General features: G+C 40.9%; 1 protein-coding gene across 2 annotated transcripts in view; it reads right to left on the reverse strand.

The window, feature by feature from the left end:
- ORC1 (origin recognition complex subunit 1) overlaps positions 1 to 23,983 on the reverse strand; it is a 34,205-nt gene that overhangs the window by 9,642 nt on the left and 580 nt on the right. Inside the window, exons 2-16 of one of the 2 annotated variants that reach the window (XM_032611302.1) lie at positions 20,522 to 20,617; positions 19,661 to 19,735; positions 18,873 to 18,969; positions 18,096 to 18,223; positions 16,361 to 16,539; positions 14,876 to 15,194; positions 8,186 to 8,555; positions 7,180 to 7,284; positions 6,375 to 6,570; positions 4,041 to 4,138; positions 3,368 to 3,469; positions 2,774 to 2,945; positions 1,916 to 2,023; positions 1,498 to 1,647; positions 681 to 800 (exon numbers count right to left, since the gene is read on the reverse strand). In XM_032611302.1, the coding sequence (XP_032467193.1) occupies positions 681 to 800; positions 1,498 to 1,647; positions 1,916 to 2,023; positions 2,774 to 2,945; positions 3,368 to 3,469; positions 4,041 to 4,138; positions 6,375 to 6,570; positions 7,180 to 7,284; positions 8,186 to 8,555; positions 14,876 to 15,194; positions 16,361 to 16,539; positions 18,096 to 18,223; positions 18,873 to 18,964 (2,139 nt within the window). In that variant the 5' untranslated portion in view covers positions 18,965 to 18,969; positions 19,661 to 19,735; positions 20,522 to 20,617. Of the gene's footprint in view, positions 1 to 680; positions 801 to 1,497; positions 1,648 to 1,915; positions 2,024 to 2,773; positions 2,946 to 3,367; positions 3,470 to 4,040; positions 4,139 to 6,374; positions 6,571 to 7,179; positions 7,285 to 8,185; positions 8,556 to 14,875; positions 15,195 to 16,360; positions 16,540 to 18,095; positions 18,224 to 18,872; positions 18,970 to 19,660; positions 19,736 to 20,521; positions 20,621 to 23,983 lie in introns of both variants that reach the window. The other variant, XM_032611292.1, reaches the window with a different exon arrangement.

Raw genomic sequence — 23,983 nt, forward strand, 5'->3', positions numbered from 1 at the left:
ATCGTTTCCAGTAAGAAACTAGAAATAAGTTGATAACTCTTTTTAAGTGCTGAAATACTGTGGATGTGTGGTGTCTTTCATTCAGCTCAAGGTGGACATTTAACCTGAGTTGTTCCTCAGCAGCCTCGGAGAAGTCTTAGTGGAATCTCAATTGGCATTCTCCCAGTAAGCCTGGAGTGGGTAGGCATCCCACACTTCATATCCACCATGGAACATGCACCCTGCTAGGTACATTACAGACATGGTCTCATTTAATTCTCACAATGACCCTATGAGGTAACTATTATTATTCCCATTTTTCAGAGAAGAAAACTGAAGCCCAGGAAGTTTTTAAGTAACTTTTCTGTAACCTTCCACATGCTTATTAAAGTATTAGAGCAAGAATTCAAACCAGGTTTGTCTAACTCACTCACTACGTTGCCCTTTTGATTATACAAAGCTCCCTGAATCAATTAATCTTCACTTGTATATAAGCCCACCATACTCAGAGCCTTCTAATTAGTTATACAATAATAAGGTTAAGGAATTTTTCAGAATTTTGTTTCTATGTTTTGGTATTTGTTTTTACAGGACTTCCTAATTTTTTCTTCATCTCCAGAGCACCCAGCATAGGGCCTCACATGGGCAGGTACTCAGCAAAAACTGTCGGTGCGACTAGGAGCTCCCCAAAGGCGACTTACCTTCCTGGCTACCAACTGGATGGCATCATCCTCAAAGGCCTTTAAATGTTTGAGTCGGGACACCAGGATCTGTTGCAGTTGGCTGTGAGTATAGGGCTGGAAGGACATCCTGGTTAGACCCTGGGGAGTCAAGATGACAGAGGAACAAGTTCATGGATTTCCCACTCCAATAGTCCTGGTGGAAAGCCACCTGCAAGTCCCCAAACCTGATTTCCAAGTCCCATGTAACAATTTACACATTTCATCGCAGGACTACCACTGCTTCCAGCTCCTTTTGTTACTGACAATGGCCTGTGGGATCCTGTAGGGCAGTAGCTCTCGACTGTTTTTTCATTTAGCTTAAAAGAATCTTCTATTCTACTGGAATCATTTACAAGTAGATCTGAGCAGAGGTGCTCTCGTTAGAGTGGGTGGGACGATCTTCACCTCTACAACATGCACCGGCTTGGCTCCCGGTGTCACTCCTGCTGAACCACAAGGTCCACAAGGGCAGAGACTGTGTCTGCCCCATTCACAGCCATACTCCGTGCATCTAACACTGCCTGACAAGGGTAAGCACTTAAGTAGTTTTTTAAATAATTAAACCTTTAGGGTTCTGTGCAGTTTAAGAGGGCAGAGGTAGCAGAACACCAAGAAGATAGGTTTGCAGAAAGCCATGCAATGGTGACATATTTAATTCCAACTTAGTAATTATAAGAATTTCAGAAATCACATTTCTTAACTTTTCCTATTTATTTTAGATTCCTATGTTTTCATTTTTGGAGAAATCCTTGGCCCAGCTTATGGGTCTGTAAGAACAGCTTGAGAATGGCCCTACCAGTCGGCTGGACACCCGGTTCATCATGATGCGCTCTGGCAGATCCATGGTGTTGGCAATGGTCAGGACCACAAGCCGGGCCTCCTTGTGAGTGGGCCAGTCAAACAGATTGTACATTACGTCTTGTTTCTGAGTCCACAGAAGGTCGAGCTGCCAGGAGATGGAGAGAGACGCAGGGTCAACCACAGAGACGGGGCCCCGGAGGGAAGCCTGTTACCACTGCTTTAGCTTCAGGTGCTCTCAGGTCATACCACCAGCAAGGACATCAATGGACACATGCCTCTCACCAGCAGAGAATGGGCCAAAGTGAAGGAAGAAGGGAGCCAGGACTTGCCGCCCGCCCAGTATTTGCTCCCGGAACATTGCAATCAAGTGCCACGCCACTTCCTCTCCAGTCCTTCCGTGGGCACCTCCTTACCTCATCCACAAGCAGCACAGTGGTTTCCTGAGAGGACCCTCGAGTGCGGAATCGCTTAGCCAGCAGTTCTGCCGCGTGGTGAGCTGTAGCCCTGTGACCCGTCAGCTTCTGCATTGCGGTGGGGCGGGGCGGGTGGGGGAATGTGTGGTGAACTGTAAGGACTTTACTCCCCTGGGCTTAAAGTTAAATCTGCATATAGAGGAAGCTATTCACCCTGAGGACTTCAGTATCCTACCCTCTGCCTTCCACTGGAAGGAGAAGAGAAGGCAACAAGAGACAATAGTGTTTGAAATGCAAATGAGCCACAGGCTGGCCCCAGAAACCCCTACAAAATCATTAGTGTATGACTGTAACTGGACGTTGCTTGTTCCAAGATAACGGGCTAATGAATGAAAAAGTGAGATGCAAACTTCGGCCTACCTCTGACCCCTTTTCCGGTTTGCCACAATGCCCGCTGTGTACAAATGGTTTTCACCATGTTGGTAAGTACTAGCTTCCAGAAATTCCTATCCAGCTCCTAGACTTCAAGGTCCTTGAGGGTAGGAATTCTGCCTTCTTTGTCCTTGCTACCTCTACACAAAGGACACTGCTTGGCAAGTTGTGAACATGTAATATGCACAAAATTAAGTAAACCTTTCCCTTTTCATGTGCCACCCAGAAACTGTATTTTCCAAAAAGCCCAAACAGGGGAATCCCTGGCAGTCCAGTGGCTGAGACTCCGTGCTTTCACTGCCGAGGGCCTGGGTTTGATCCCTGGTCGGGGAACTAGGATTCTGCAAGCCGTGGGGCCAAAAAAACCCAAAGACCAAAAGACAAACCAAAAAAACCGAAACAAAAAGCCCAAACAGCGTTGCTCACCTGCAAGATTTGCACATAGACTTGGTGGGGCTCTGTCAGCTTCATGCCATTGACCTCAATGTATTGAAAGGGAGGAACATCATTTGCTTGGGATGCCTGCTGCAGGCAGCGTATCACCTCGTGTACAGTGGCAGTCTTCCCTGTCCCAGGGACCCCGGAGATGTACATGCACCTGGGGCAAGAAGAGAAGACCCCGGGCTGGGTCTGTGCAGCTGCCTTACGCTATCATCAGTTATGAGTATGAGAATGTGTGCTGAAGGAAGGACAGAGGCCCCTGAAATGTGGAGGTGGGAGCAGTAAGGACCATCCTTGGAAGCTGATCAGAGCAGGACCTGTTTATATAGAACCATTCATTCTATAAGCAATGCTGTATGCCAAGTGCCCACCCAAAAAAGGCCAGTGTCATTTTCTCTGTAAGACAGAACTCTATAGAATTACTTTGACAACAAAAACTGCTTCAGAAGCATAGGCTTCAGCAATGGCCTTGCCTGTTCTGACACCAGGGAAAGACCGCTCGGGTGAACTACAGCACCTGAGGTGGTACGCTAGCAGGGCCTTCTGCCCTGAGCATCCTGCTTCCTCAACATGACTCACCCTCCAGTATGGTCAAGGAGTTTGCTTTCCACAAAGTTGTATATGTCCTGGAATTCCTGTTCCCGACAGGGAAGAGACGCAGGTACAGCAGAAACATGCAGCCTAAAGTTGGTGGTAAATGAGGGAAAAGGAAGACTTTAGAAGCATTTTACTATCTACTCAATAATAAATGGAAAAGATTTATCTATAGTTTCTATTTGAAACCTTAATCTCACATCCAAGGGAATGCCTTCATTCTTAAACTTCTTCATTTGGCCTTTCTCTACCCAGACAAATCACCCAACTCAGTGCTTCTAACTAAGAGTACATATCACCTGGGGAGGTTCCTCAAATCACATGGGTGGACCTCATCCCACACGAGATTCTGATTCAGCTGATTTCTGGCAGGATCTAGGCTTATGTATTTTGAAAAAGTCCCCACGCAGTTCTAAAGGGTACTGCAACTGAGAAGCAGTGTCCTGACTCATCACCTTCCAACCCTGAGAAAGTGGTGGCAGTGGACTGCAGACTCCTCCCAGAGCCTGTCCACAGTAGCTCACCCAGACACTGCTTGAGGTTTCTTCTTTCTAGACACACACGTTCATCTTACTCTCTACCTTTATTATGTACACCAATGACTACAAAGCACTCCCAGTTCATCTGAATGAAAGCAGGGGCCCCCAAGCGGCGTCACCTCAGCCGGGCCTCCTCCAGCACATTGGCGGGCTCCTGGGCAGCCAGGTTTCGGCTGCGGATCCGGGGAGTGGCGTGACGTGGTGTTCTGGGCTCGGGCTGTATTCAAAAGAGAGAACATTTAGATAATCAACAAGGACCCACTGTAGAGCAAAGGGAACTCTACTCAATATTCTTTAATAACCTATATGGTAAAAGAATCTGAAAAAGAATGGACATATGTATATGTATAACTGAATCACTTTGCTGTACACCTGAAACTAACACAACACTGTAAATCACCTATACTCCAAAATAAAAAAAGAGAGAGACAGAACATATTTCAGAAGGAAAAAACAAAGCAAAACTCCATCCAGGATGCATCAGCAAATCTGATTCATGATGAGCTGATAAAAAGAAGAGAGGTAGTGAATTCCTCTTAGTTCCTTCCTGTATAAATTACCAAGATTCTCCCTTTCTCGCCTACATTACACATACATTTTGTTCATCGTCCAAACACAATTTCTTATTTCTAATTTACTATAGTATTAGGATTTGAAAACAATGTCAGTCTGAGGAAAGAATGAATAAAAGTATGGATTAAATACTTTTCAAAGTAAAATACTATCTTCAAAGAAAGGCAAATTATTAAAAAATCCTAAATACTCTGCCCAAATAGGGTACAGTAGCAGGCATAAACTGGGTTTGATTCATAAGATCCTCCTCTATTCCGCCCCCACGAGTTGCATTCACTGATTAAAATAAAAAAGCATCTTTAAAAAATATAAATAAAAAAGATCTTCCTCTAGCCTTCTTTGAAAATCTTTAGCTCAGAACTTCCACGATCCACTACACAGTACTTGAAGAAACCTCCCCAGATTCTTCCACTTCAAACCATAGGGTCATTCAGTTTAGGCCCACAAACCGATTTCACCATTCTCTTTTTTTCCTTGCTGCTGGCTCATTAGAGCAGGCCTGCTACCCAGTAGTATTCATGGTGTTTCCACAAAGCACTCCCTTTTGTGGGGGCATTTCACCTACCCACCCTCTGCTTGTAGCCAAGCTATAAAGTGATAGTCTCTACACCTCTTCCCAAACGCAGAACAGCATTTAGACCCTGTTAACAGCTTAACATCTATTAACTCTGGAGAAAACAGAAAAATAATAACAAACTTTGCTGAGAAGGTTTTTTTTTTTAAGAAAAAAAGGTGGACTTCTGACTTCTTATTATGCTAAAGAGGCCCCCCCACCCCGCCCCTAAATCCCTTCTTCTGGGTGGGACCCAGGAGATGCAATCAAACCAGATCATCCAGGTGAGCTATTCTACAAGACTGCCTCGTCCAAAGCCGATCTATTGGATTTCCTTCCCTAAAGGTCTTTTCTTTGACTTCAACCCAAGCCCAATCACATTTTTCTTGATATGGGAAAATGGAGATCAGCTTTAGAAAGGTCCCTAATTAGGCATTTCTAAATTGTTCTGAAGAACAAGATGCTCCACGAAAAATTTTTCCTAATATACTAATGCCCTCACAATAACATTAATAAGTTAATGGTCTTGAGAAGTCATGTGATAATGAAACCAATTTAACTTTGTTTAATCCAAACATTTCTCAAACATGTTTGAACACAGTAAAACCCTCTTTTCTTAATAGCTTTCAATGCTCTGCTAAAGTTCCACAGAAAGCAGAGAAACATCCATTTACCTCTTCCATGTTTCTGTTACACAATTCATTACCAAAACCTAGTAGTGCTCCCTATTCCTCAAGTGCATTGAGTGGCACAACAAAACCAATGACACGGCTCAGCAGCCCTGGATTCAATACCCACTGAGCCCTGACTACACACAAAGCCCTCTGCCAGCTTTCAAGGGAAATGCAAAGACGAGGAGTCCGTTCTTACAGTTCTTGTCCTTCCCTCAGGCAGTCTGGCTCTTGGCCATTTGGTTCCGTATCTTAAAAGGAACTTGGACTCAAATTTTATCACTGTCTACTGGGTTCATTTTCAGTCCTAGGGTTCACATAGAACCTTTCCTCCATGAATACACAGGGAACTCTACTCAATACTCTGTAATAACCTATATGGAAAAAGAATCTAAGAAAGAATGGATATATGTATATATATATAACTGAACCACTTTGCTGTACACCTGAAACACAACATTGTAAATCAACTATACCCCAATATAAAATAAAAATTAATTTAAAAAAAAAGAAAAAGAACCTTTCCTCCATGAATACTCCAAGTGGCATAGCTTTGAATATGACAGACCTATGGTCAAAACCCAGCTGTTATTAGTTGTGTGACCTCAGTCACCACAATTTCTAAATTACGAGAAATAAACCTAAAAGAACCTTACGGTTTTCTTTGGTGTCTTGGAGGGGGTCTGTAAGGATGACTTCATGGAAGAGCGTAGGTTCCTGGACACACTGCTGGGTGTTCTCCTTGGAAGAGGGGGTGTGGAAGCCTCTTCCTCCTCACTGTCAGAGTCTGAAATCTCGGCTACCGGCAGAAACTCTTCATCTTCTTGGTCACTTTTACTATTACCTAAAAACCTGAATGGTAGGACACATTATTTTCTGATATTTGATGTCTGAAGTCTACATAAGAAGCTCCTAACAGATCAGTGTGGATTCGAGGTATTGCAGAGTCTCTCCTGCAACCGAGCAGTTTCAGATGTGCTCCTCTTCTTGGGCTCTTGCTACCGGGAAGCTCTATTAAGGGCTTTATTTATATTATCTCATTAAACACTGCAAAACTTTGTGACTTGTTTATTATTATTCCCATTTTATAGATGAGGAATCCAAGGCTTAGAAAGGTTAAGTAACCTTCCCAAGGTTACACAGATAGTAAATGGCAAAGCCCAGGTTCAAATCCAAGTCTATCAGAATCAAAGTTCATGCTCTTAGGCACCGCACTAACAGTCTTGCTGGGTGTGATGACTATGGGGCCCTGGGAGCCACCTAAGGCCAGGGCAGTGTTTCTTGCCTCTTTCAAACTATGACGTTTATGTGAAATTAACATAATTCCAGACATACTAGGTAAAGGAGAATTTCCATGGATTAGCAAACAACAAACAAGAAATAAAAAGAGGATTTAAGAAATAGGATTATAGATTTCACAAATGGCAGGATGTTTTTATGCCTGCCAAGCAGCAGTCTTACCTAAGCTGCTGCCTAATCCGATTCAAAGTCAAGAGAGAGCTCTTTCTGCGGATACGAGGACGAGGAGTAGAGGTAGCTTCATCCTGAACTGGTTCTTTGGTCTCCCTGCAAGATACCACAGCACGGTTATGGGAAGCAGTTTGGGGCACCAGGGATCAGCAGCGGGACTAGAAGATAGTCAGGTGGCCTGACTGGCTCCTATTCTTTCTGCAGCTACTTTGGAAGGAGCTAATCACACTGTGCTAAAAAGTTTGTAACTGAAGTTTGACTCAAACCCAGAGATTAAAGTTTGCCAAAAGCTTATCATTTACATCAGACTCATCACCTCTCCCAACTAGAGATCAGAACATACTAATCCTAGGCAGAGTTTCTTATCCTTTTTTAATTTCTGACATATCAATGAATTTACTGTCCACTCAAGGTTAGCAGAAATGCAGCCATATTTTCAATACAAAGCATTTATCAAGCAAACTAGGTAAGCCAGGTGCTGCAGTTTCTGAGCAGGAAACATTGCAATTTCAGGCTTGTCACATTCCCTGTGCGGCCCATTATTTATAAACATTGCCCAATGTCAAACTGCAGAGGCTTTTCTAGATGCATTATCTTCTGGTACTGTATGTATTGGAAAATGGCTTCCAGTTTAAAAGAAAAAAAACCCAAAACCCTAAGAAAATCACTGTTAAAATGTGGCAAAGAGCCACAGCAAGTAATGAAATCCAGGACTGTGAAGCAGTTCAGGTTTGGGAAATTACCTTCTGGAGCCGTGATCCCCAAAGGACAGCTGGGTATATCAGAATCACCCAAAGAGCATCTCAAAATGCAGATTCCTGGGCCCAACGCTTGGAGGTTGATTTCCTACATCTAGGGAAAGGCTCAGAAATCTGTATTTTGGAAAAGCTGGTGATTCTGTGACACAGGCAGATTTATCAGCTGTGACCCACACTTTTCACATCATGTGAAGGATCTCAATTTGCTCTGTGGGAGGCAGGGAAGCATCCCCAGTTACCTCTTTTTGATGTTTTCTGGTTTCAGAATCACAGAAGGCACCACCAAGGATTTCTGTCCCCCCCTGACAGGAGTAAATGTTCTTTCTTCACTAGTCTCTGTCGTTTTCAAAGCTGGGACTCGAGTTCTCAGGATCATGCAACCATCAGGTGAAGCCTTCTTGTCATCCTTGGCCCAACACTGCTGAATCTCTCCAGCTTTCTCTGGAGTTTTCAGAGCTGCAGACGAGTTCTGAGGACCATCAGGCTGAGACCTCTTTGAAGGCGAGGTGATCTCAGAGAAGGCCACTTTCCATTTCATTCTTCCAGGAGACTCCAACGAGGCCCATGAAGCCTGCTGGGAAATCCTAGTGTTATGTGTCCTAGGGAAACCTAAGTTCAAGAGAAATCACCATAGACAATGTGTGAATTTTATAACTAGCACTACAGACACCCCTAATATCTTTATAGATAAACTCATTCACTGAGTGATACAAAGACATGAGTTATCCATATTTTGAATTATTCTATGCTTTCTTTTCCTGCACCAGGTAGCTCTTATTATTTTTAGTCTCTCTCTTAAATTCTATGAGTAATTTTGCTAGCTAGAACCATAAGTCAACAGTTAAATCAGCTTTTATAGATAAATGTTCAGGTCAGGTTTTCTATGAAGTAATCTACCAGAAGAGTGGTTCTCAACCAGGGTGATACTGCACATCCTCAGGCCCCATTCAACAGCATCTGAAAAAATTTATACCAATGACTCTGTTGAGTAATACCAAGTCCTAGATTTTTCTTAACCCAGATTATATCTACCAACAGAGAGAAGATGGGTCCCCGGGGGTGTGGGGGTGGGGGGGTAACCACAGAGCCACATTTGGATCTGCTCCTCTCTCACCATGACCAAAGGCACCAAGAACCTGGACATTCATTCACAGATAGCAATTGAGCTATTAAAAGATATGTGGGACTTCCCTGGTGGCTCAGTGGTTAAGAATCTGCCTGCCAATGCAGGGGACATGGGGTCGATCCCTGGTCTGGGGAGATCCCACATGCTGCGGAGCAACTAAGCCCGTGCACCACAACTACTGAGCCTGCGCTCTAGAGTTCGCAAGCCACAACTACTGAGCCTGCACACCACAACTACTGAAGCCCACATGCTCTAGGGCCCGCATGCCGCAACTACTGAGCCTGAGAGCTGCAACTACTGAAGCCCACGTGCCTAGAGCCCTTGCTCTGCGACAAGGGACGCCACCGCAATGAGAAGCCCGTGCACCACAATGAAGAGAAGCCCCCGCTCGCTGTAACTAGAGAAAGCTCACATGCAGCAACGAAGACCCAACACAGCCAAAAGTAACAGGGCAGATGATACACATAAACGTCTATAGTATGAAGTTTAAAAATTGTCCTAAAGCACCTAATGCTAATAAACATGGCTTTTGAGACAGACCGTGAAAGAAAGGCAAAATTTCAACAGAGTTGAAAGGGAAAGGAGGGGAATAAGTGAAGAGAATAAATGAGATTGATGTGAGCTAAGGCAACGAGGCAGGAAAGCACTGGGCAGAGGAGTTCACTTTAGTCACAGCACAGGGTGTGTGTGGAATAGCTGCAGACAAGGTAAGAAGTCATCTAGTACCTGTGTGGTAAATATGAGGGTAACTCATGTCTAGATTAATGTAAAAATGTCCCAAAGTCCTAGTCTCCCTCATGCCTCATTTCCCCATCTTTCTGTCAAAAACAATCCAAAATATTTTCATCGTATCTGCCTCGTCTAATTATGTAACTGTGTCAAGTTTAAATTTTTTACCCTAACTTTCAAGGTCCTACAAAATCAACAGTGAAAAAAACACTCAATTATTTCTAAATGGTGGTATTACAAATTATTTCTCTAGTAGTCTTCTGCATTTCCAAAATGGTTTATATGTTTATATTCAGCTCCTAAAACATTTGTATTCTTGATAGCGTCTACTAAGGAGCTATCAAGAATGCAAATAACTTATACTCAATGAACTTGGCACATAAACAGAAAAATTAAGGATACATAATAGGATGAGGATGAGCTCTCAGAACAGCCATGGATGGAGTAGCTTTCAGATATATCATTAGTGAAAAAAGTTAAAATGGAAAAGAATACACCCAGTATAATACCCTACTGGGTAAGAAAGAATGGGAAATAAAACTATAATAAAATAAAAATTATATGCATGTTTGTATATGACTGTGTGTATATATGTCTGTGTGTGTTTTGATTTATCTGTTGATTTTTGCAAAAACCAAAGGAAAAATAAACCAGAAACTAATAAAATTGATTACCTACAAAAGATGAGGTAGAAACAGGGAGGAAGGGTAAAGAAAGGAATGGGGCTTATCTGAGTACACTTGTCTTAAATAGTTTTGACTCTTTAACTATGCTAATGTTTTAAATGTTTTGAAAAATCAATCAAAGATGGAAAAGCCCTAAAATTAAACAGAAATGAAAGAACCTAACTATATATCACCAATAAAATACCATTGGTGGAAGAAAAAAATTTAATCAAAGTAACGTTACTCCCTCAGTGGAATATATTCTAAAGGCATAAAAACTGCAAATCAATTTTGATTTGGAATTATGGAATGTGGGAAGGATGGAAAGAACCCCATAGTATAGATTAGAAGTACGAGTATGAATTTAAGAGTTTCAACATTATATTATAACAAATATATATATATATATATATATATATATATATATATATATATATATATATATTTCTTAGCTCTTCCACTAAGGATCTAAAAGCAATGTCACCTTAGTAGCTAAGCTCTTGAAGAATTAGCTAATTACAGGGCTTAACATCACTAGTCATTAGAGAAATGTAACAATGACATACTACCTCACACCCATTAGCATAGCTACAATCAAAACCACAGAAAATAACAATATAAAACAACATAATAATAACAAGATCTAAATAGTTGGTGACAATGTGGGGAAATGGAACTCTTGTGTGTTACTGATAAGAATGTAAAATGATGCAGCTGCTATGGAAGAGTATGGTGGTTCCTCAAAAAATTAAACAGAAAGGAAATTTTACCCCAAATAGCCAAAGCAATCTTAAGAAAGAAAAACAAACCTGGAGGCATCACAATCCCTGATTTGAAACTATATTACAAAGCTACCGTAATCCAAACAGTATGGTTTTGGCACACACAGATTGATGGAACAAAATAGAAAGCCCAGAAACAAACTCACATATATATGACCAATTAATTTACAACAAAGGAGCCAAGAACATACAATAAGGAAAGGACAGACTCTTCATTAAATGATGCTGGAAAAATTGGACAGAAGAATTGAAACATGCAGAAGAATGAAACTGGACTACTATCTTACATCATACACAAAAATTAATTCAAAATGGATTAAAGACTTGAATGTAAGGCTTGAAACCATACAACTCTTAGATGAAAACATAGATGGTAATAAGCTCCTTGACATGGATCTTGATGATGATTTTTTGGATCTGACACCAAAAACAAAGGCAACAAAAGTAAAAACAAACAAGTGGGACTACACCAAACTAAAAAGCTTCTGGACATCAAGGAAACCACCAACAAAATAAAAAGGCAACCTACTGAATGGGAGAAAATATTTGCAAATCAAATATCTGATAAGGGGTTAATATCCAAAGTATATCAAGAACTCATACAATAGCAGGAAAACAAACAATGAGACTAAAAAATGGACAGAGGACCCGAATAGACATTATTCCAAGTGAAGCTATACAGATGGCCAATAGGTACATGAAAAGGTGCTCAATGTCACTAATCATCAGAGAAATGAAAATCAAGATGAAGTATCACCTCACACCTGTCAGAATGGCTATCATCAGAAAGAAAACAAATAACAAGTGTTGGCAAGGATATGGAGAAAAGGGACCCTTATGCACTGTTGGTGGGATGTAAATTGGTGCGGCCACTATGGATAACAGTATGGAGGATCCTCAAAAAGCTAAAAATAAAACTACCATATGAGGGACTTCCCTGGTGGCGCAGTGGTTAAGAATCCGCCTGCCAATGCAGGGACACAGGTTTGAGCCCTGGTCCAGGAAGATCCCACATGCTGCTGAACAACTAACCCCGTGCACCACAACTAATGAAGCCAGCGTGCTCTAGGGCCCGTGTGCTGCAACTACTGAAGCCCACACACCTAGAGCCTGTGTTCCGCAACAAGAGAAGCCACCGCAATGAGAAGCCCATGCACCGCAACGAAGAGTAACCCCCACTCACTGCAACTAGAGAAAATCCACGCGCAGCAACGAAGACCCAATGCAGCCAAAAATAAATAAATAAATTTATTTAAAACAAACAAAAAACTACCATATGATCCAGCAATTCCACTTTTGCATACTTATCTGAAGTAAACAAAAACACTAACTTGAAAAGACAAATGCACCCCCATGTTCACTGTAGCATTATTTCCAATAGCCAAGATATGGAAACAACCTAAGTGTGCATCAATGGATGAATGGATAAAGAAAATATGGTATGTGGGACTTCCCTGGTGGTCCAGTGGCTAAGATTCCGTGCTCTCAATGCAGGGGGCCTGGGTTCAATCCCTGGTCAGGGAACTAGATCTCTCATGTCACAACTAAGAGCTAGCATGCCATAACTAAAGATCCCTCATGCTGCAACTAAAGATCCCACATGCTGCAAATAAGATCCCATGTGTTGCAGCTAAGACCCACGGAGCCAATTAAATAAATAAATATTAAAAAAAAATGAAGCCAATCTTACATAAACTTTAAAAAAATAAAAGAAAATGTGGTATGTATATACAATGGAATATTACTCAGCCATAAAAAGGAAATCCTGTTATTTGTGACACAGATAGACCTTGAGGGCATTATGCTAAGTGAAATAAATCACACAGAGAAAGACAAATACCATAGGATTTCACTTATATATGGAATCTAAATTAAAAAACAAAAACAAAAATGAAAACCAAGCTCATAGATACAGAGAACAGATTGGTGGTCGTCAGAGGCAGTGGTTGAGGAATTGGGCAAAATGGGTTAAGGTAGCCAAAAGGTACAAACTTCCAGTTATAAAATAAATAAGTCATGGGGATGTAATGTACAGCATGGTGCTACAACTAATACTGTGTTGCATGTTTGAAAGTTGCTAAGAGAGTAAATCTTAAAAGTTCGCATCACAAGACAAAAAACTGTAACTATGTGTCATGACAGATGTTTCTTTTTTTTTTAAATTGAAGTATAGTTGATCTACATTGTTGTGTTAGTTTCTGGTATATATCAGTTCTATACATATATATTCTTTCCATTATGGTTTATCACAGGATGTTGAATATAGTTCCCTGTGCTGCCCAATAGAACCTCGCTGTTTATTTATTTTATATATAGTACTTTGTATCTGCTAATCTCAAACTCCTAATTTACCCTTCCCCCACCCCCTTTCCCCAATGGTAACCATAAGTTTGTTTTCTATGTCTGTGGATCTGTTTCTGTTTTGTAAATAATTTCATTTGTGTCATATTTTAGATTCCACATATAAGTGATGTTATATGGTAGTTGTCTTTCTCTGACTTACTTCACTTAGTATGATGATTTCTAGGTCCATCCATGTTGTTGCAAATGGCATTATTTCATTTTTTTATGGCTCAGTAGTATTCCTTTGTATACATATATATACAAATATATCACATCTTTATCCATTCATCTGTCAATGGACATTTAGGTTGCTTCCATGTCTTGGCTATTGTAAATAGTGCTGCTATGAACACTGGAGTGCATGTATCTTTTCAAATTAGAGTTTTCTCCAGATATATACCCAGGAGTGGGATTGCTGGATCATTATGGCAACTGTATTTTTAGTTTTTTAAAGAACCTCCATACTGTTTTCCATAGTAGCTGCACATATGGTGATGGATGTTAGTTAAACTTACTGTGGTAATCATCTCACAATATATACAAATATCAAATCATTATGTTGTATACATGAAACTAATATGTTATAATGCTAGATGTTAATTATATCTCAATTTTTTAAAAAAGGAAATTTTGACACATGCTACAACATGATGAACCTTGAGGACATTATACTAACTTTATTAAACCAGTCAGAAAAGAATAAATACTGTATGATTCCACTTATATGAGGTATCTGGAGAAGTCAAATTCAGAGACAAAAAGTAGAATGGTGGTTACCAGAGGATGGGGCACGAGGGAATGGGAAGTTATTGCTTAATGGCTGGAGAGATTGTTTCGGAAGATGATGGGGATGGTTATACAACAATGTGAATGTACTTAATGCCACTAAACTGTACATTTAAAAATGATTAAAATGGGGCTTCCCTGGTGGCGCCGTGGTTGAGAGTCCGCCTGCCGATGCAGGGGACACAGGTTCGTGCCCCGGTCCGGGAAGATCCCACATGCCACAGAGCGGCTGTGCCCGTGAGCCATGGCCGCTGAGCCTGCGCGTCCGGAGCCTGTGCTCCGCAACGGGAGAGGCCACAACAGTGAGAGGCCCGCGTACCGCACAAAAAAAAAAAAAAAAAAGATTAAAATGGTAAATCTTATGTGATATATATTTCAAGAGACGTCCAATTAGTACTTGGCTCACTGCTGCACTAACTCAATACTATAGCATGAATTAATATTTTATCATTTTCCTTTAGCCTCAGTATTGCCCACTGTGACCCATTTTGCACTTACTGCTGAGCTCCAGCCTCTTCCTTGCCCTTGGGGTGACAGGATGGGAAGGAGTTTGGCGAGATTTGGAGGTGGAGTGCCTTGATTCAATCCTTTTGACCACATGTTCTGCTGTGGTCCAAGAAGGGCTTTCTGTACTTTTAGTTTTGGCTTCCATGGACTTCTGGCATCTAGGGTTGCTTTCTTGTAGCTTATCCAACTGTGCAAATAGTTCTGGAGGTAGTGGTTTGAATTTTTTCTCATTCCAAGATAGTTTAACAAAGAATGTCTTCTCATTTTTCAGATCCATAGGTATCACTTCATCTGGGGCTAAAGCTACTACCTGAATTTAGGAAGTATGGATGATATAAAGAAATGAGGACCCAAAGAGTCAACGAAGGCTCTATGAGAGCTATGATTAAAGAGCATTTAAGTCTGCATTCTTACCTGGAACAATTACTTTTCTAAACAAAAGAGGCATGGACATGGCATAGCATATTTCCAGAGTCCTCCTTGCTGATATCCATATCTCATGTTTTGTTTTCTAGTCCATTCTATTCACCCATGCCAAGTTTTCCCATAAAAACTTCTCTAAGCGTGCCTCCCTGCTCAATAGTCTACAATGGCTACGCACTCTGCAAGATCAGATTACTTAAACTGATTTTCACTACCTTCTAAAATCTGACCCCACTTTACCTCCTGAGTGCTCAGTGCTCTTCAAAAGGGCTTCCCACCACTAGTCGAGCTTGGCTTGTCACAGTCCTGCTCATTTCCACCATCGTGCTCCTGCCTAAACATGCCCCCTACCTTTCCAAATCCACCCATCTTGCTGCTTCAACTTCTACGTCTGCCTTTCACCTCTTCACTCATTTAACTCAGAGATAAATTATTCTGTGGCACATGATATGCTGGGCCCATAGAGTGGAAAAATCTGACTATAGTCATGCCAAGCCATGGTCTCCCTGCCCTACCAACCACCTAGTCACCATGTGACCACACTTCACATCCGGATCTAATCCCATTTTGGGGGCCTGAAGTAGCCTGAGAAATAACCCATATCCTAGTCTCCAAACCAGTGTCTCAATTCAGCCTACAACTCTTTAAACCTGATTTATCATAAAATCTCATAACACACATTTGCCTCGAGCAATTACACTCTTTGTACTGATTCACTCAAGGTGAAGTCCTCATTTAAGCAAGGGTATTCAGCTTCAAAGTGCTTTATGCCTGCCACAATCACAGCTAAATATAACTTCCCACTGAGATACACCTGCTAATTCCTGCTCATCCCTCAGGTCACAACCTAATGTCACTTCCTCCAGGAGGCTCCTAACACATGGTAAGTGCTCTCAATAAATATTTGTTGTTGAAAGGAAGTAGGCAGGCAAGCAGAGAAGGTGACAAACAGGAAAAATGCGTTTCCGTGAGGTAAATGAGAGCCAGTAATAAGCTTAGGAATCAGCCAGAAATAAGCTTCAAGATAGAACTGAGGATCAAGGCATCACCTACCTGCACGTGGCCAATGATGGTCTCGGCATTAATGTTGCTGTTACAGGCAGGGTAATCATACCAGAATATCTCTTGTGCATCAGGCTTCCGGCCCAGCAAATGCTGTTTACAGACAGGGACTTCACAGAATCGGATAAACCATTGTACTCGAGCACGTTTCTTGGAATAAGGTTCAAAATCTAGGGAGGGATAGATGGAAAAGGTAAGGTTAAAGATAATAAACATTATATTAATCCTCACAGTAATCCTACAAGGTAGGTACTATGGCTGTCTCCCTTTTACCAGTGAAGTGATCACATTGCAGGGCCCTTTAATAATTTGTCAAAGGTCACAAGACCAACCAGCGGCAATCTGACTCCACCCAGCACCCACGTTCTTCTCACTTTGCTCCACATCCAAATGGTGCTATCGGTCATCACATAAATTGTAAAAGGCGTTTGAGAGGAGCAATTCTAATCACAGTTACTGAACAAATTTTGCAAATCAAAACAAAACTCCTAGCAAGACTCAGAGCATCAGCCACTGAGATGACTTCTGGCAAACATATGCTTGCAATCTTCAGCTTTATCATCATAATATACCATTAACATCACTCCATACCAGTGTTAGCTCCAAGTGAAAGGACATATACTCATTAGTGCCACCATCATCACTGCCTCTTCTCTTCCTTAGCTCTCTTCAGAGAAAGACTGAAGCCATCCAATGTAGCACAATACATGGTTCTAAAATCTATACACAAAGGCCCAAACCTCAAATATAAAAGCCCATCCTGCTGATGTCCTCTCCCTAGTGGATGTTAGTTTGATGAAGTTTTCCTCCATACTTGTTGAATATCCTCCCTATCTCTATAATGTAAAATACCTTCATCCACTCTATCAGTTCCTTCTTTTAGGCATACAAACTGCCACAGGACTAGGACTAACTTCCACATACTCCTCTCCTAGCTTTGGAAAGAAGCAGTTTTGTAATAGTTTAAATTACTATCCTTTTTCATCTTCCTTTCGGAGTTCCGCTCCATTCCCACTTTTCTGTGCTCTTCTCTGGTCTGCAGAGGGCTAACAGCTGAGAAAATCAGCTGCGGCTGTGAATGTGGCCTTGCAGGAACCAGTTCACACTACCTTCCCTTTTGCTCCTCTAGCCTTAAGGGTAGTACTGGCTTTCTGCACTTACTGATCTCTGGGAAACACCACTGTTTGCTTCTCCAGCCTTTTCAACACTTATACACAAGTCCCTCTGGGTAAATAAAACACCTAAAGCGTTTCTGTTTTTCTGACTGAACGTCAATCAAGTGATATACCTACCCAATCCAATTTACTGCCTCCCTAGTAAAAGTAACTTTGCATTTGCAAAATTACTAACTTCCTCATGCGAAAATTTAAGGACACGTCTCTACTAGAGTGCAAATCACCTATTATTTCCCTTCCTTCTTCTTCTTAAATCCATCCTTTCTCTCCACTCCAACAATCCTGCCTTAATGGCCATTCTTACCCCCTCCTAAAAATAATGCAAAAGCTAAATTCTTGAGCCCTCCATTCCCATTTTTAGCCAATATTGCTCTAGTGAGTAAGGATGTCCACTAGGTGGAAGAGGGTACAGCTGGTGCTTAAGTGAGCCCATAGGCACACCCTATATACTGCTATGAACAGAAGAACCAGTAACCACCCCTGTTCCCACCACGGAGCACTTCCCAATCATTAGTGACAAGGAATACTTTTCATTCCAGCCCCAAACTCACCATCTTCAAACAACTCAACCAATTTAGCAACATACGGATTTTCATCATCATCCCCTTCAATCAACACAAACTGTCCAACCTGGAGGTCAATCTCAGGCAAACGACCTTCTATTTTCACACTCATTTCTCTAGGAAATAACAGAGAAACATGTGAGGAAATCTCTTAGGGTGGGCCAAGCTCTTCAGACCCCTGGGCACAGAGGAATATGCTCTGTAACTAGAAAACCCCCTGAATAGTTTCTCTCTTCTGACCAATCCGACTAGAAACCAATTTACCAGTAAAATCACAAGCAAGAGTAGATAACATGAATTGAATGAATTGTTTTAGCATGGGTGATTAATCCAGAGGCCTTAGGATGAACCCTAACTTATCTCAGTTATTGACAAAGAACAACAAAGGCTTCCTAAGACATGAAAGCCATCCAGTAAAAACATCAGATTGTTCAGAGATGTCTTGGGCTAAGAGGATGTAGTAACAACATCCATCCTACCCTGTTATCATGCAGAGTTATACAGAACCTATCTTAAATAGATACGACATTATCATACATATCAAATTTTATTAACCTGACATAATATCTTCCTGTATCACTAGCTGCTATATTTATGCTAACATCTTCTTCCATCAAACAAACCCACACCCTCTTACAATCAATTCATATTCACTGTCCCTCAATCCTCAACCTATAGTACCTAAAACACCCTGGATACAAGTTATTAACAGCTCAGCTTGAAGAAGCTATTAGTTTCAGTCCACCAAAGGACTCTATCACTCACTTGCAGGTTTGGTAGTGCAGTTTTCGATCCAATGGCTTGCCAATCCATGAATAAGTTTGTCTGGTCCTCAGCCTTGTAGGACGGTAGGCCATGGCTCCTGTGTAAAAGTCACTAACTCTGAGTTAACATGACATGCTCTGATGGATTCTAGGGAACAGTCCCTGCCTTCAATGGGTTCAGCCTTCTTTTCTGCCCCTGCTACACTCCCACACATTTTAGACTTAGGAAAAAAAAAACTTTTTTGAGGAAAAAGTCAAGCTCTATGAAGATCAAACATAGGCAATTCAGTATCATCTGGTACTCTGCCTTATCTCTTCCTATCCAGGGAAACAGAAAGGTCAATATGTAAAAAACTATAGATGTTTAGAAGTACTTACTAGGTACAAGACACAATGATAGATGTGAAACATCTAATAATGTGAAACTAAAAGACAGTGATACAGTAGTTCTAAGTATCTTTATAACATTTATAATCTAGGTAGGGATAAAATATAAACACACGAAAGGACAACTAACAGTGCAAAGAGCCAAGAGAAAGCCAGAGAGACTACTGCAAGGTAGAGGACCAGGCTTGTGACTGTTCAGGGAGGAACGATTTCTTAAAGGGGTTTTCTAAAATGAATGTTAAATAATGGGTAGCTATTGCTAAGATGGATGAAATGAGGGTTTCCAAGGGATGCAGGCAAAAACATGCAAGGGGCATTTGGGGGAATGGCAATGGATTTTATCAAATGTATCATTTCACTTACCTTAAAAACAAAACCAAACCAAACCCCAGGGTCACTAACCTGTACTGCTCTGGCAGTTGGAAGTGGTCTTTTTCTTTGCAGCTGATAGGTCCTAGATATTAATATTGTGAATAGCTGAAAAGAAACAACTATATTAAAGTACATGGGAAAAAAGACATTTTTACTGACAATTCTGAAATGAGAATGAAAAATCCAAACATATTTGACAATCCCCTTTACAATATGGAAGCTACAATCTATGAGTCCTAATAATAATGCCAACTCATTATCTTAAGTTTGTTATTAAGAAAACAATCCTTTCCTCTAAATTCAATGCTTTTCTTACAGAGCTAAAGTTTGACAAAACTGGGGTTTAAAAAAAATTTGTTTTTAATCCAGTCTGACAGAATTTCTCTGAATTACTGATAGAGGGACCAATAATTTCAGTCCATGTTGAAAACAACAGAATTAGAATAGCATTATTGACATTCTGATTAAATAATCTGGTTTCCTAAAGTCAGTAGCATTATGTCCTACATTCTACTTGGGAACATTCTGACCCATAAGATTTTCTGCTTTTAAAAAAGGTATTTTTTAATATAATTTGAGGAAACTAATTAGCAAAAAGAAGATACTGAGTCATTAGTAAATGCACAGCTTACAAATGATGCCTGAATGATTACTATTAAGAACATTTAGAGTATAATTCACAACATAGTGTTATTAAAATCAATCTAATTTTAATTAAATACATTGTAGAAATGAACAAACAGCAGACTGATGAGTTAAAACAAGTAGGAGACTTGTGCTCAAGTAAAAATGCATTTGGACTCATTATATCTAATAATCTTTTGGCAAAAAGTTAGTAAAAGTGTTTGAATCTCAATAAATGTTCAAGGAAATATATTAACTCTAACTTACCTTCAATATACGTTCCTTTTAATGGAAGATGTAACATGGAACTATCAGTAAACTTGTAACTTTTCACCTTTCCGCGATGAAATCAGGCAAAATAGGCTACTGAGATACAGACAAAAGATGCAAGTAAATAAGCTCCATCATTAAAAAAAATTGGAATATCACTGAGAGTGCTTTGTACTAAAGTGGAATCTCCCAACACATTTTCTACAATTCTCGAATAATCTAACTGCAGGATAAATGCTCTGATTTGTCACAGTGTCTATGATATTTGATAACACTGGCACAAGGATCGCACTTTTTCAAACTAAAAGCTGGCATACAGAAGGACTATCTCCATACTCCTAATGTACTCATGTATACCTAAGGTCATCAAATCCATGCTTTCAACGCCTTTAAATAGAAACCATATTTTAGTTACTAAAGCATGCACTCTCTTTCAAAAACTAAGCCAAGATAAAATTTAACACTCCTTTTCTAGATCATGAGCTGTGTTCACTGAGACCAGTATAAGCATATATGCGTGCAAAGGTGGATGATTTACCAAAGGGTGAGCAGGCAGGGGTATCGGAAGGCTCTCTGGGCCTGGACCACATAACCTGCCTCAACTCAGCCTGTCACTATGCTCCAGGCCTGCTTTTCCAAACCTCAAACAGACCAAGGTTGTTAGTGCCCTCAGACTTACACAGTTGCTGTTCTCTCTTCCTGAATATCTTTGCAGGGATGGTTCAGGTCTCAGCTCCAGTGAAACTTCCTCAGATAGGCCTTCACTGATACCCAATGGAAAGTTACTCGCCACCCCCTTATACTACTGCCTAAAGGTCATGTTCTATTGCACCGACCTATTATCAAAGCCATAAACATTATATTACTTTCTTATTTGTTGTACTTCCTACATCAGAATGTTAAATTCTAAAAGAGCAGGGATCTTGGGACCTTGTCCATAACTGCGTCCCCAGGGCCTAGGTTAGGACTTCACACATAATAGCTGAACAAATTAATGAATGAACTGGGTTTTTTTGTTTTTTAAATTTTTTGGCCGTGCCAAGCGGTATGTGGGATTTAGTTCCCCAACCAGGGATTGAACCCACACCCCCTGCATTGGAAGCATGGAGTCTTAACCACTGGACCGCCAGGGACGTCCTGAATGAACTGTTTGTAAAAAATCATTAGGACAATACCAAGTGTGGTAAGGATGTAGAGCAGCCAAAACTCTCATACACTGCTGGAGGGCATGTAAATTGGTAAAACCACTTTGGAAATTTGGCAGTATATACTAAAGCTGAACATATGCATATCCTATGACCCAGTAATTCCAACAGAATATACCCAACAGAAAAACAAACATATCATCAAAAGACATGAACCAGAATGTTCATAGCAGCACTATACAGCAATGAAATGAAACCACCAACCACGACTGCACACACGTGGGGAAAATCTCACAAAATAACAATGAGCTAAAGAAATCAGACGCCAAAAGAATACATACTATACTGATTCCATTTACACAAAGGTCAAAAACAGGTAAAAGTAACCTATGGTGTTAGAAGTCAGAATAGAAGGAAACCTTGGTGACTGAAAGGAAGCACAGTGGGGGAGTGGAGTGCTTCTGGGATGCTGGACATGTTGTTTCTTGAACTGGATGCTGGTTACACAGGTATGTTCTCTTCAAGAAAACTCACTGAGCTGTATATGACTTGTGCATTTTCTATATGCAGGTTGTTTTTCCATGAAAAGTTCAAAAAATTAATCAGGAGTCCTTCTGAAGAGGCAGCATAAGGAAATCATAGTATATATCAGGCCTCTTTGCACTGTTACGCCACTTTCCTACCCTCGACCCAGCACTGCATCTCATCCACTGTAAGCAAAAAGGTTCCCCAACAGCGGTGATGAACGGAGTGGAAAGGCAGGCCAGACTTGGCCTAGCAAAGGCTTTGGCTTCTAGGAGATACCCACTACAGGCTCTTAATGTTGCAGATACCAGAAATCTGGAACATACACACTACCCAGTCCAGGAGCCACACCCAAGGAAAACAGATAAGGGAGGTGCAGTAAAAATAATGATAGCAGATATTTATTGATCCAATAAGACAGAGGTAGAACCAAAACTCTTGATACGTTTATCTCATTTAATCCTCACAATAATCCTAGAACAATGCTAGTCCATACTAAGTGCAAGGTAGGCACTCAGTAATAAATATTTGCTGAATAAAAGGTAGCTGCTATTAGCACTTCAAGATGGTAAGTTGTCCCAGTGTTATACAGGATAGCACATGCTTAATTCAAACCCCGAGCAGCTGGATTCCAATGACTGTGCTCTTAAGCACTTACCTTAGAACACCTTGTGTGAAAGTAGATAATGTTAATACATGTCTAAGACAGCTTGCTTCTGGTATGCTTATTACAATAAGCCAGGCTTCCCAGCCACTGACTGAAAGGTCAAATGGGCCTTAATTTCCTTACCCACAAAATGGGGATATTGGATTGGTGGAAAAGTTCATTCGGGAACTTCCATAAGATGTTATGGAAAACCCAAACGAACTTTTTGGCCAAACGAATAGAAACTTTCTTTTATTCAACCAATATTTATTTATTAATCATCCATTCTGTACCAGGCACTATTCTAGAATTACTGAGGATTAAGTGAGAAAATGCAAAATGGTCAATTCACTTCCCCAGTCCCTTGCATTTATGTGTAAGGGACAGTGATTCTTTTTTTTTTTTAATAATTTGATGAATGTTATGAAACACATACAATTCACACAAAATTTTGCATTTAATTTCAGGGAATTCATAAACCTTCTAAAGTCCATATATCGCCCTTTGTTACATTAAAATCTGTTGCAGAGGGACTTGATAAACATGATCTCACACCAGAAACCTCCAATGGCGTTCACAACCACCCAATACAGCAGGGAAGAGGGTACCACTTTTATAGATAACTAAAATCGAAAACTGCCATATACAATCATTGCAATTTGCAGATAGTCCAAGATAAGAATCTCGCATCTCATGCCTCTAAGTCCAGTGCTTTTTCCAACTGTCAAAATAGAAGGCCCTTCTCTTCATTGGTGGCGCAGTGGTTGAGAGTCCGCCTGCCGATGCAGGGGACACGAGTTCGTGCCCCGGTCTGGGAAGATCCCACATGCCGCAGAGCGGCTGGGCCCATGAGCCATGGCCGCTAGGCCTGCGCGTCCGGAGCCTGTGCTCCGCAACGGGAGAGGCCACAACAGTGAGAGGTCCAAGTACCGCAAAAAAAAAAAAAAAAAAAAAAGTAAGGCCCTTCTATCCCGGGGTTAGACTAGAGAAAGTAAAAGAGGTGCCATTACACTCTCCTCATGGAAATAAGGTGGATGAGAGCCCAGCAGTTAAGAGCAGCTCTTCTGGGTAAAAGAAGACCTGGGTAGGAGCTCAGGCCGCTTAGTCACAAAAAGGGACTTAGACAAGTCTCTTTCTCTCTGG

This window comes from Phocoena sinus, chromosome 1 (assembly GCF_008692025.1).
Source record: "Phocoena sinus isolate mPhoSin1 chromosome 1, mPhoSin1.pri, whole genome shotgun sequence".
NCBI lineage: Eukaryota > Metazoa > Chordata > Mammalia > Artiodactyla > Phocoenidae > Phocoena > Phocoena sinus.